Source organism: Microtus pennsylvanicus, chromosome 5 (genome assembly GCF_037038515.1).
Source record: "Microtus pennsylvanicus isolate mMicPen1 chromosome 5, mMicPen1.hap1, whole genome shotgun sequence".
In the NCBI taxonomy this organism is placed as follows: domain Eukaryota; kingdom Metazoa; phylum Chordata; class Mammalia; order Rodentia; family Cricetidae; genus Microtus; species Microtus pennsylvanicus.
In genome coordinates this window covers 44,265,644-44,280,666 of record NC_134583.1, presented here as the reverse complement: position 1 = coordinate 44,280,666, position 15,023 = coordinate 44,265,644, and the positions used below count along the sequence as shown (strand labels likewise).

Sequence of the window (15,023 nt, the reverse complement as noted above, 5' to 3'; positions counted from 1 at the left end):
GGTGAGCATCAAGAGGCTTGAAAGACAAATGTCTTCTCATATTCTTCTTTAGTGCTCAGTAAAAGAATGCCACAAGAAAAAATGCATATTTCCTCTATGTTCACCTTGGAAGAAAGAAGAAATTGCATGTGGATATTATGTACTAAAATATTTACTAAAATTACAAAACATCAATAGTGTGTGCCCCATAAATATAGTCACCTCTGAAAATAACTTGACAGATCTTCATTGATAACACTGGAAATGTATATATATATTTCCATTTCCTATATATATACATATACAAACATATGTACTATACACATATGTGTATATATATATATGAGATACAGAAAAATACAAAAAGAAAATTTTATTCTATATTATAAAAATGGAAATTAGTTAAATTCAGAGGAAAAGCATAATGATTTTCATAAATTCCTCAGAAATGCTCTTGATTAAATCAGTGATTGCTGTTAGTCTACAACCAGGAAAGACAACTGAAGTACCCCATGACTTCAGCACAGTTATCCTCGAATTGATCTTTATTTTATATCATATCATAAACCTGTAAGTCCTTCTAATAGTGGCTTTCTGGCTCTTTCACAAAGTATAAAAGTAATGTATTTAACACCATTGTTTCTTATGCCTTAAAAGGGTAAAAGAGGCCATATCATTTTTTGTGAGAGAGAGAGAGAGAGAGAGAGAGAGAGAGAGAGAGAGAGAGAGAGAGAGAGAGAGAGAGAAGAGAAGAATCGGTGAGACAGAGAAAGAAAGAGGTAGAGAGACAGAGTCTGTAAAGATCAAACCTAAAAGGCTGCATGTGCAAAAAAAAAAAAAAAAAAAAAAAAAAACAGCCTACCATGAGCTACATTGTCCAGCACTTAGGATTTCTTGACTCACTATCTTGTCTTGTTATAACAGGACCGTTAATACAAATATTAAGTGGTGTGTTTGTGCCTGCTATGAATACACAGGAACCCAGCAACTCAGCTTCCACATCATTTCTCCTGCTAGATCCTGCCTCTGTCTCTGGTAAATCAGCCCTGAACTAATGGGAAACTGTTCCAAATGACGCCTTAGCATTCTGCAATGGAATTCCAACTGTCAGTGTGCTTTATTATCCTAGTTATGCTTCATGTTTATCTCATTGTATTTCATTAAAAGTTCATATTTATTTTTAATTTCTCCTCTACAGTCTATCATGTGAAAACAAAGGGCTTAGGGTCATATAGCCTGCACCTCCCAGGAGAATTGAAGCTACGATTTAGCCAGTCTCTCACATTGTTGAAATTTCTCTAGTTTCTTTAAAAAGTTTTCCCTCATTCTCTGTGTTAGAACCAGCCCTACTTCTCCAGTTCAACTCTGAGTAGTGAAATTTCACTTTCAACTGGGCCTGTGGGCTCAAATAAAGCAATCTGCTCACCTGCCAAGAACAGTTACTGTTCTATAACTACAAAAGAAAAAAATGTCTACTGCAATCTCTGACTTCATCCTTTTCCTCACTCAGAAAGTTTTATTTTATTCCCTGTCTTACAATTGAACTCCTGAACACAATCTATATATCAGCATCAACATATTTAGAACCCAACAATAAATATACAGACACACACACACATACACCGCCAGTGTTTTAGACACAATGGGGAAATTTATATTATTCCATGCAGTCTTTCAACCCTAATAAAAATCTTATTTTCTAATGTTTCTGAAAATAAGGTGGATTATGGTTTTGTAATTGTTTTGCTCCTGCTCTGAGTCACATTTTTGATAATTTCAATGTTTGAAAACTTTTAGCTTCAGGATGTCCATATACTGAACTGAGGAATATAGTGGACAGTAATATCCTTCTTTGTACTCTCAGTTTTTCTGGACCATGTATTTAAAGCATTAAGCACATGAATATTTTCTGTGTGTATACAAAAATGATTATGAGTCAAGAAAATTATCCTATAACCTTCCATAGGTGACATCTTTTGAGTATATAAGTGTGCATGGTATTCTCCCATCAAATTGTTACAAATATGTACATTATTTATTATAGTTTTTATGCTGTTGATTAGATTTCTATTCATAGGCAAATTTAATCCTTTGACTTGTTTCATTCCTATTAATATCCTTGGCTATGTGTATTGATAGTGTTCCACTCTGTGTGTATAGTTTTGATTTATTATCCATCAATCTGTCATGCTATTCATTGGTGCTTTGATCTCTTTATCACTGTCCTTTCTAGACTCATTTTATTCTAATTGTTGGTTATTGCTTGGTTCTTTTGGGGTTTGGGTAAAATTTAGTTACATTGATATTGAGAAATGATGGCAAACCCCTAGGAGAAATGATCCCTGCTAATGACAGAGTCAAAGGGAAAAGACTCCTATCACACATTAACCTCACATAAATTAAGGAAAAGCGACTAAGGACAAGATGATTTTTGTAGTCTTCCAGTCATCAAAATGTAGTAATCAAAACTGTTTTCCAATGGCAAGTCTGTCTAAAATTGCTGAAAACATAGAGGGGTACATTATGATGTGTCCCTCATTCCAAAACTGTCCACAAGTGAACAATACTGACTAAATTATACATTCACTTGAAAATGACTATTGTCTCTAGACGTATATGTTACTATGTAAAACATCAAATTTCCATCCACCATTTATTTGTAATGGAAAATCAAAACTTACCTGAGGTTTATGAATAAGACAGCTGCGTCATCAGCATGTTATAGTAAGCCACTACTGGCTCATCCCCCAACAGCTAACAGTTGCATTTATTTCTTCTTAACTAAACTTTCTGCTGTAGAAGTCATCTTCTCTTTCTGTTTCTACTTCTGTGCCTTCCTCTTTGTCTGCTCATTTAATCATCTCTGTTGTTTCTATTGCTAGTTCTATTTAGGTCTGTATCTAAATTTATGTCTTTTGAGCTTGTAATTTTGTTTTCCTTTCTTCTTAGCCTTTGCCTCCTCATTTTTACTTGAATTTCTGTTTTAGCTCTTGATTTATTTCATCTTTAAACATCTTCTGAGAAGAGTTAAGATTGCACTGGCTACAGATATTCTGATTCTAGGAGACTTGAGGTTTTAGTTATTATTCTATCTCATAAATACTCTAATCTCTCCTGAGGCAGAACACAAGGGATTATTTTTAAAATCTGCTAGATCCCCAGAAGGGCCATGATGCATGCAGCATTTGTCCATCTGCTTGGTTACAGCACAGAACTGCAGTCCTTGAGTGCATCCCTACTGCCATCTATGGTCCATAGTCCTTTCTTTGCATGCAAGCGTTTCTTCTCAATTTTTCAAATAAGCTTAAGAGAATGAGTTCCTTATGTTTACTTTTGACTTTTAAATTATATTTTAAAATTTTTATTTTAATTAAAATACAATTACATCATTTTCCTTCTCTAGCTCCTTCCTTCCTCCAACCCTTCCCATGGCCCCATTCTTTCACAATTTTTTGCCTTTTTCTTTATTACTGATGTATGTATGCATGTGTGTGTGTATATATATATATATATATATATTTCAGCATATATAAACAAATTTATATATATATATATATATAAATACGATCTTTTCAGTCCATTTAGTATCACATATATGCATATTTTTATGTGTTTTAAGGATGACCACTTGATATTGGATAAGAATTAGGATGCTCATCCTTGAGGAAGACTATTTCTCCCTAACTCAGAAGTCATCAACTGCCTATCATTCTTCATCTAAGGATAGGGTCTTATGAGATCTCCTCCATCCACACTGGCATGTCAACTGGTGTTGCTCACTATTTAGCTCTTTATTGAGCAGACATATTTTTGTTATTTCATGATGTAGCTTCACATCATGTCTGGAAGATAAAATCTTATAAAAAATTTTTGGTCCTTACGATGTGATAAAGAATAAAGATACACACAACAAAACAGACTCAGTAAGTGATGTTTATATATACTGTAGATACACATGTATTTTGTGTGTGTGTGTGTGTGTGTGTGTGTGTGTGTGTGTGCATGTCTGTTTGTGTAACAAATATAATCAAAGAAAAGACTATCAACCTGAGAGTGGTAAGGGCATGGGGAAGGTTTAAGATCGGGTGTTTCAGAAGGCCTGGAGGAAAGAAAGAGAGCTAATTATATTTCAATTAAAAACCTTAAAAATTTTAAGAAGAACTAAGCCCAGTGCTAAGCCTCCTTGCTGACTGCGTGTTAAGGGGACAAAGGCTCACCTTCATCATACACTCTTTATTTCAGGTAATGACCTCTCCGTACATTCTTGGTTTTCCTATATCCTTATCCTAATTCTTTATGTCTTTATAAATCCCAGGAATATCTTATGATTCATATCTAGATTTGAAGTGTATAATTTTATTAAGAATATATGTAAATATGAAGAAATATCATATTTAGATCATATATTCTAATACAAGAACAGGTGCTTCTATGTATTTTCTCAGCAATTTTATATTTTGTGTATAGAAAGTACATGTCCTATATTAGATTCAATCTTAAGTATTTGACATTTTTTAATAATATAAATTACCTTATAAATTATATTTTCCAAGCTTTTAATATTCAAGTACAAAAATAATAGTACTTTTATTCTGAAGAAATCCTGTATTTAGGTTTATTTTTTATTTTATTTTACAGATTATAGAATTAAAACATTTCTCCCTTCTCTTCTTTCCCTCAAACCTGCCCATGAAGAGAAGCCCATATGTTTCTCCACTCTTTCCTTCAAATTATATCCTTTTATTTTATTTCAAAGTTATTTCATGCATATATGTATAGATATATATTATGTATATCCACATTTATTTTTAAACATAGCCTAATGAGACATATAAAATTATTTGTGTGTATGTTTTCATGGCTGGTAATTTGGCAGTGCAGAACCAATTGGTGTGCTCTTCCATTCCCTTTAGGCTTTAGTGGGCATCTACTTAAATCTCAAAACGTAATGTAAGTTTCTTTTTGTCTTGTTTCCAGTATTGTTCTTTCATTTTATTTATTGCTTTATTTAATTAACTAAGATCATCAGTAGAGTAGAATGATATAAAATGTTGTTCTCTACATATACGAGGGAATGTTTTTGATATTTTAGTATGAAATATGTTTCCTGGGCTTTTCATAACTACATCTATCAGAGAATATACCCCCTTCCTCTCTTCATAATAAAATTAGCTATAAGATCAGATGCCAAATTTCATAAGCCTACTTTCTAACTCTTGGGTTCATGGTTACACCATCATGGTGATTCCCTTTGTGAGCAAGAGACTGGCCTGAGATGTCTCTTTCCTTCTGTGCATAATAGTCATTTGTTTCTTTGCTGTGACCAAGGCCTAACAAACCTACTTGACAAAAGGAGGATTCCCCTTGGCTCACGGTTTAAAAGGAGCTACAGTCCATCATGGCCAACAGAAACATGATGGCAGGAGAGGTCAGGTGACTAAGCACCTCTCACACACAGTCAGAGCACAGAGTGATAGAAAAGTGGAGCCAAACTGCAGGACCTCAAGGCTCACCCCCAGTGACCTACTCCCCTAACAAGGCTCCACCCCTTTGTGGAGAATTGTTCTGCAATTCCCCCAAGCAACACTATCAACTAGAGATAAAGTGTTTAAACAAGGGAACCACAGAGGGCATTTCTCATTCAAAATGCACCACTAGCTTACTATGTTCTGTTTTAAATCACGTTGAGCTCAAAATAACTTAGGAGGCATTTCCATTCCCAGCTCACAATATTTTACAGATATTTTGTGACTTCTTTATTAAACAACTATCTGAAATATTTTCACTCTAAGTTTTATATTAAATCATTACACATAAACCAGGTTTCCTTTTTGTCAGTTTTCAAACTATTTATAAAAATATTTATTTAAAGGTTGTAGTTTAAACATCATAAAGTTATATTTATTTTCAGTTTATAGCCTTGCCTATTTTTAAATCCTGATTGTCCAGAAATACATGTTTATATATTCATTTTAGTATTTACTTGGCACCTTCAAGACATTTTACCATCCAAAGTATTATCAAGGTATTTATATTCTTTTTTCCAATAACAAGTAGATTTTATACATGTAAACTATTTTAATATATACTCTACATGTTCTTTGATAATTTTATTTGTGTGCACAATGCAATTTGATCATATTCACTTGCATTTTCCCCTTTAAATCCCCCCAGATCTTTCCATATCCCCTTTCAGCTTCATTGATGTTTTTGTTTGCCATCTGTCTCTACTTGTTTGTTTGGTTGGTTGGTTGGTTGAAGGAAAAGGGGGTTTGTTTGGCTTCACAGTTCCAGGTGACATAGAAGGGAGGTCTAACCAGCAGGAATTTAAGCCCATTGTATCCACAGTCAAGACAAGAATGAAATGAAATAGTCTGTGAAGAAGAATATTTTATGTCCTGCTTTCCTAACTAGAACAGCATACTGCCAGCAGTTGAGGCAGGGGCATTTTCCTGTCCAGTGACTTATTTTCGCCACAAAGAAAGTAATCTCCATGTGAAGTTTCTTCTATGTCCATTATCTCCTCTGAAGTAGATTGGTGCTGCCAGGAGCAGACATGTCTCATTATCATAAAAAACAAGAACCTAGGTTATTAAAACATCTTAAATTCCATATTCTGTAGATCTCTGAAATGTTTGAAGATAACCTGTCTGTCTAAAAAATATCTTTGTTGGACTTTGAAAACATACCTAGTGTGACTACTAACCTATAAATGGTGGCATGCTTCCTAAGCTCAGCTCCTTTTGTATACACTCCAGAACCCAAACCTAGGAAACTACCAACTTTTCAGCTGGGTCTTACAGTCTTCCACAGACATTCCTGTAGGCCAACCTGATTTAGAAAATCTTGCACTGATACTATCTTATCAGGTGATCCTAGATTGTGATGACAATTAAATTAACTTTCACAGTGACCCTGGCTGCTATACCCTAATTTCCTTTTAGGTTTGTTGGGCCAACAAAGCACATCTTCACCCACTGAGATTTGTCACTCTTTATCTTGGAGAGAGGAAGGGGGTCATGAAATCAACATGAAGTGTGATAGTTGGAGAATCACAGATTTAGCTTCTTAGAGGGCGGAGTGGTACAGGAGGTATTAGAAATAGGAATCTGGTAGTTCCCAAACACTTTTAAGTCTAATTAGTGAAACCTATATGTACACAGGTATGAGGCTATACAATGGGGGCCACACCCCTAAGGAAAACTGACTATCTCATCTCTAGAAGCCATCACCTGTTAATAACTCCTCACCTACATGTGGAAGTACATGAGCCCCTCCTCCTGCACGCTAGCATGTTGATCAACTTTATCTTGCACAGATTGTAGGAGGGTATCACAGTTACCATACACACATGAGCAATAAGGTTCTGTCATGTTCAGAAGGCAGCTATATCTTAATCCTCCCATCCCTCTGCCTCTTAACAATATTTCTATCCTCTTCCTTGATGTTCCCTGAACTTACCGAGGGAGAGTATGTTATAGGAATAACATTATTCATGACTCTGCGGACATGTATTCTCAGTGCCTTGTCTACTTGTATATCTCTGTAATTATCATGGTAGTTATTTCTAATTGTGGTGATTGTGGCACGAAATCCTTAGGGCAGAGTCCTGAGGACACTAACGGACTTGGTATGCTGAGACTCCCACAGCATTTTCCATTAGCAAGGAGGACAATAGGATTAACTCCTAGTCACCAGTTTGGGAAAGTTAGAATCCTTCTACAGAGGATTTTCTCTTGTGTTTCAATGCTAAAGAATGTCTTTCCTGAGACCTTGAAGTTAGCATAGGAAATTTGTCTTATCTAGACATTTACCTATGTCTACATTTCAGCCTTTCTGGGAAAAAAAAAGAGTTATAAGCTGGAATTAGTTACCAGATTTTTCTACCTTCTAAGATGGGATGGGAGCTTGTATGTTTTCAACTAAACAGATACTGGGTTTTATATGTGTTGTGCAATCGTCAGTCATCAGAAGTTTCAGTTATCTGTCCATGAAGCAAGAATAGACCTCGCATAGTATTCCATACAACCTCATATCTAACCAAAGAATCTAAGTTCAGCAAAGAAAGCATAATGATGGCACTTCCAGTGCTCGCTTGCACTGACCTAGACGAGAACGTCTTCAAGTTTTCTACTTGAAACTTCATTTAACTTGAGAAATTTTAATGTGATGCTGTGCTTATAGGCATAACAATGAATATAAAAATTAAAGTTTTACTGATGAGTAAACCATAAAGTAATTTATTTCAAAAACTGTATATATGAGTTCACTGTGTATCAAAGATGAAAGCATCTTTGCATGTAATAAGCTCAACATGCTTGTTTGTTTTTTCATAAAGAACCGTAAGAGAGACTTACATAGATCTAATCTACATGGGAAGTAGAAAAAGACAAGATCTCCTGAGTAAATTGGGAGATTGAGGACCTTGGGAGAGGGTTGAAGGGGGGAAAAGAAAAGGGCGTGGGGGAGCAGAGAAAAATGTAGAGCTCAATAAAAATCAAAAAAGTAAAAAGAAAAAAAAAGAATTAATTCTTAAGTGAATATTTAGTGCTGTAAGACTTGGAAAATACTCAATATTTTTCAGGGTTAGTGAGTATTTTATTCCATAATAATTAACTCTGAATATGTCATTTTACACAAATATACAATAAAAAATAGAAAAGATGTGGTTAGGACAATATTCAATTTGGAATTTGTTTCTTAATCTGAAGCCAAAATTTATCAGAATTTTTTTTTTTACAAAACTTGTCAGCAATTCCAACAGCAATTTTCAAAATAGCCTAACAAAATGTGATTCACGTATATGCTCATTTCATAAGATTGAAGAATGATATTATAAAAGTATTAAAAGTTTTATTTTCAGGGGCTGGAGAGATGGCTCAGAGGTTAAGAGCATTGCCTGCTCTTCCAAAGGTCCTGAGTTCAATTCCCAGCAACCACATGGTGGCTCACAACCATCTGTAAAGAGGTCTGGTGCCCTCTTCTGGCCTGCAGGCATACACACAGACAGAATATTGTATACATAATAAATATATATTTTTAAAATAAAAACACTTTTATTTTCTATCAATAAATCATTGTTTCCTTCAGAGTCAAAACCTTTACACAAGAAAAGGACAATGACCTGAGTGAGGACCTGCAGGGTTGTTGGTGTTGCAGGACAGGCCAGAATGCCCAGCATGTGCATCGAGGGCTCAGAGCTGGGCTGCAGTGAAGTCACCTGCTGCAACACAGTAAGCACCACAGAATACAAGCAGATTCATTCTGAATTTTATCTTAAATTATGATTTGGTTATGGAACATTCAGAAATCTCTGCTTTTCCCATTCTTTTCAGTCCTCACAGGCAACTGTGTAGCATGACCAGAGTCCCAGGACTTAGTAACTGGGACCTAGATACCTCTCGTCTGACAGGGCGATTGGATGTGACGCTAAAACAGAATCATTGCTTCAGTGATGCTTCCTGAAAGGACAATATGATATCTTCCAGAGTACAACTTAGTAAAACTCCATTGTACTCTGTGATGGAACCCCTGCTGTCCTTGCTAAGCTTCTCCTCTAGTCACCGTGAGGAGAATATATGCTTCTCCATTCCAACTTTGCCTTTCATAGTGTCTTAGAGGTTTTGGTTACAGAGTGTAAATATTCCACCAGAGGTTATAGTCCTTTTAAACTTTGAGGTAGAGATCTAATTGTATCTGTCCAATATGACAACAAATGAAGAAAAGAACTAAATGTCTCTAAACGTAGATTAGGTTAGAGGTGCTGATATTAACTGTGGCAATGTGGATGAGTCTGGATATATAGTTGTTGCAAAATGCTATGCCCTAATGCCCTTACTCAGTATTGTCAGTAAATGGACAAAGGCACAGCCTCAGTTTATAAAGTGTATCATGGCCAAAGCAAATTGCTGTTTAAGGGCTGTGTAAAATTGTGAGAAGATTCAGGTGGTAGGGATTAAAGTCAGGACAACTGAAGCACACAGCGGTGTAGTGTCCTCCTGTCACCCTCACTGCAGGGACCTTGTGTGTGAATCCGGGAGAAGCTGCCTGTAATTTATCACTGACCCATGCACTAGGTGGTGAATAGCAACCAGTGTATCAGCCATCTATCGCCCTGGCATGCCAGGTTTGTGTCACTTCTCCAGTGGGGATTATAGGAGACAAGTCTTACTCAACGTTGATGAGGGCTTCTTCTATCTACACTGCACCGCCAAAACCAAGGCTAAATGCCTTTCAGAAGGAGAAACAAATCCAATGACTTGTCAATGGTCATTAAAAATTCCCAGGGTTTTTCTTCACTTCCAGACTATGCTGAGGGGGGGGGGGGGCCTTATTAGCACCAAAGTGCTCTGCAGCATTGACTGTGACTTTGTTGTAACTGAGTGAATTCAGATAGTCAGGTATCTCTATTTCATTCTTACTCTCATAGACTGTTAACTTCAAAGAACACTCCAAATCAGCTTCTGCACTCAGTAATTCCACTGTTCAAGCCACAGGAAATCAAATCTTGGATGAGAATATCATTATAAAGGTAACACAGGAAAAAAAATTTTTACTAGTTAAATAATAATAAATGTTAATTTATTCAATATATAAAACACTTCAACAAACTGAAAATGCAAGTTAAAAAGCATTTTTAAAGGTAGACTAGAAAGACAGTTCGGTGAGTAAGAGCAGCGGCTGCTTTAGCATAGCACCAGAGTCGGTTCACAGCACCCATGTGGGACACTCAGAAAACCCACCACTTATTACAGCTACAGAAGCTGTGGCTCCCTCTCTGGCCTCAGTAGAAAATAAATGCGCACACACACTCACACATGCACACACACAAAAATAGGAGTACACAGCCACATGCACACACATAAATAATTTTTTTAAAAAACCACTCCCACAAACATATAAAATAAAATTGGACAATAGTGTATATAGTCTCCAAAAGAAATTTAAGGGCCCTTGATGATTAAAAGGTTTTTTTTTTAAAAAAATAAAACAAACTAAGTCAACATTTAGTATTTTATAGAGATAGACTCATTAGTCAGGAACAAAAATGAATTAATTCAATTTTGGTCACACAAGCAAAACTACCTAGGAAAATATAATGTGTCCATCTCTCAAGAAGGATCTGAAAGCATAGACAAAAAGTAAATTATCTTTTAAAGGCTGGGGTGACTTCACAGACATTTAATCATAAACATCCAAATGACATGCAGACTGGAAATTGAGGTGAACCGTTCTTCAACAGGCTTTTGTCTGTTTGAAAGACTGATGGGCATTTTAGGTCCTCTGAGTATAGAGCAGGGTGACATCATCCCTAGGGCCTTTGCTCTACTAAAATGGTTTCAGACAGGAAGAACTAGGATCACCCTTTCAGAAGGGGACCAACAATAAATGTGGCATAGCTTTATCTCAGATCACCTAAGTGCAGACTTTGGTAAGTGCCTGAGAACCATAATAATCCTTTTGTAGACCTGACCTCATCAGTCAGGAGCTCTAAGGAGCAGCTTACCCTTATCCAACTATGACTTCTACCATTTAATCCTTGCTACCACATGGATACACAAGACTTAAAAAGGTTCTTCGTAATGTATAATTGACCTCATGAAGAATGATTATACTATTGGTATAAAGAATACAATAAATAATGTCATGTTTAATTTCAATTTAATACTGAACTCCAGGCTAACTCTACTCTCTGGAAGCCTTCTCTGTCTCTTGCTATAGCTGTTTTCCTTGCAGTTCCACAACTAGAGGTAATTCTGAAAGCTCTTCTGAACTAAGATAAAGCTAGAAAACCAATGCAGCATTCTAGCTTCCTCTAAATTATCAAAAATTTTACTTTTTTTAACAAAGTAAAATAGACTTTCTGAAATCATAAAATATATCTAATGAAATTCAGAACTTTTTATTGTGTTAAGCATGGGTTTTTGTCATTTAATATAAGTAGACATTGATAAAATGAGTAAAAAACTCAGTTTTTCTAGACTGATTATTAAACATGTAGTTTTATTGTATTAAGAGAGTACTAAGTACTTTTATCATATTAAAAGGTACTAGTTTGATTTGGTGTAGAGGAATTTAAACCCAAACCTTAAACAGTATTACAAGAATTAAAGGTTAAAAAATTAAAACCTTGCAAGTCAGTAAGTGCATGCCCCAAAGAATATGAACATCTAAGGAAGCTAGCTTTTAACTGTGAAAGTACAGTTTTCTAGAGAACAGCTGAAAGGTACTGAAAAGGAAGAAGATCTCTTTTTCTGCTGGAAAGACAGGAGGAGTCAGTGGTAAAACAAGATGAAGGAGTTGATGAACTTGGCAAAAGCACTACATCCCTCTTAATATTCCTTTTACCTCAACAAAATTACATTAATCCACCTTGGAGGGCTCTATGATCAGAAAGCAAACAAATCAAAACAGCAATAACAAATCAAAATGTCTACTAAGTCTCTTTAGTCATATGGACCAAGTAAAGAGAAAAAATCTATTACACTACATCAGCTTCAGTTCTCCATTCTTTCAGGTCACTATCATCAGTTTATCTTAAGAGCTAGAATTCACCAGTCACAAGAGACTAAGAAACTTAATGGATATGGATTCTTGATTAAGGTAGACACATACCATTCTTTACAATGACTGGGTTTTGCCTTTATGTAATTTAGTTGAGGAAACAATAGTTTCTCATGTATATGTACAAAAACATAGCACATTGTACCACATATATATATATATATATTAATTTAACAATTAAAAATAAGTTAGAAAAAGCATGAAAGCTTCCCAATAAATTGAAGAGAAAATATTAAAGTGAAAATTAAATGTAAACAGAAATACATGGTAATTTAAAATAATTCATTTTAGAAGAATAATTGCAAAAGTGCTTAATTATTTAAATAAATTAGAAACCAAACATGTACTTTTAAACAATTGTTAAATATGACAAATTAACAAAATGTATATACACCCATGTATATGTAACAAGAATTAATGAGAAAAAAAAGTCAATACTTTGAAAGATAGCAGGGAGAGGTACATATGAGGATGTAGAGGGATGACAGGGAAGGCAGTTACGTTGTTAGCTATATTATAATGCTAAAACAAACTTTAACAAATTTTAAAATGCAACAAAAATTCAAAATAAATTTATGGGATATTAAATTACAGATGTGCATTGTAATGTTAGAATGAAAATAATTGCTTTATGCAGTTGATATGCACAAATATATACTCCTTTAATAGAAATAAGTATTGTATTCTATATATAAATATATATTGTGCATACACACACTCACACACACACAAAGCAAACTAACAAGGCATTACATTGAAATGTCTAAGAAAAATGAACTAAATAGATATTCCAAAAGCAAGTATTAAATATGATAATGATTGACATCATCAAAAAATTTAACACAAGACTGTTCACAAAAAAAGTTCAACATAAAAAGATAACCGAATTGTACACTTCCACCTAAATACTGCATAGTGATGTGCATAATATCAATGGTAAAGCAACTATGCTAAACCAGGGTACTACCAAAAAATAACAGCAACAGCAAAGGAATATAGGCACAGAATGTATCAACTGGAACATGTCTATAGGAAGATTATAAAGCTTCATATAGTTAAGTAGACAACAGGAAGCATACAATCACTTAAGGATCTGTCTCATAAAGTCATGATGTAAAGCAGATATGAAAAATAGAAATAATGCATTTTATGAAAAAAAAATTCAGTTTGTTCTGTTATGTGAACCGTGATCATTTTTAATGGCTACTCAGATACTAATATGTACTAGGATGGTTATTTCTCATCGATTTTCCTCCATGTTGTATAAATATCTAAGAATAATTCCCATATCTCTTGGTTTGACAGCACCTTAAAAGTTTCAATACGACAAAGTCAGGCATTTACACTATTCTATGCTCGGCACCAAAACACACATCTTTGGAGTTGCTCATCTTGATTCCTACACATGCCACGCTGGCATGTCTATTCTCAACATCTCTGTTACTGGAACTCCTGCTTTCTACTTGGTTGGGTTCCCAGGGATGGAATCTGCACACATTTGGATCTCCATCCCCATATGCCTCCTGTACACTGCAGCCATCCTTGGCAAATGCACTATCCTCTTCTTTATAAGATCAGAGGCCGGGTGGTGGTGGCGCACTTCTGTAATCCCAGCACTTGGGAGGCAGAGACAGGCGGATCTCTGTGAGTTCAAGGCCAGCCTGGTCTACCAAGGGAGTTCCAGAGTTCCAGGACAGGCTCCAAAGCTACAGAGAAACCCTGTCTCGAAAAACAAACAAACAAAAAAAAAAACAAAAAAAAAGATCAGAGCCTTCTCTGCATGAACCCATGTATTATTTCCTCTCCATGTTAGCTCTCTCTGACCTACGACTATCCATTTCCTCTCTCCCTACCATGCTCAAGGTTTTCTTGTTCGGTTCTCCAGAAATTTCTCCCAATGTGTGTTTTGCCCAGGAGTTTTACATTCATGAATTCGCAGCTATGGAGTCATCTGTACTTCTCATTATGTCCTTTGACCACTTTGTGGCCATCTGCAACCCTCTGAGATACACTTCCATCCTTACCAGTGCCAGGGTTCTTCAAATCGGGCTTGCTTTTGCTCTCAAGAATGTTTTGCTGATCCTGCCTTTTCCTGTAACTCTAAAGCATCTAAGATACTGCAAGAAGAATCTGCTGTCACATTCCTACTGCCTCCACCAGGATGTGATGAAGTTTGCCTGCTCAGACAACAAGTTTAATATCATCTATGGTTTATCTGTGGCTCTCTCGGGTATCCTGGACATAACATGTATTTTCTTGTCCTACGCACTGATCCTGAGAGCAGTGCTGGGCATTGCATCCCAAAGGAAAGGCTCAAGGTCCTCAGCACCTGTGTCTCCCACATCTGTGCTGTGCTTGTCTTCTATGTCCCTGTCATCTCCCTCTCTGTTGTCTCCCGTTTTGCCAAACACAGTTCTCCTATAACCAAGATCCTCATGGCTGACATTTTCCTGCTTGTGCCTCCAGTGATGAATAGATAA

General features: G+C 35.7%; 1 protein-coding gene across 1 annotated transcript; it reads left to right on the top strand.

Moving 5' to 3' along the window:
* The first annotated feature begins 13,961 nt into the window (after positions 1-13,961).
* On the top strand, positions 13,962-15,023 carry LOC142851267 (olfactory receptor 51A4-like). Its single transcript, XM_075975150.1, is given in 3 exon segments — positions 13,962-14,123; positions 14,314-14,842; positions 14,845-15,023. Coding segments are annotated over 3 exon segments (870 nt in total).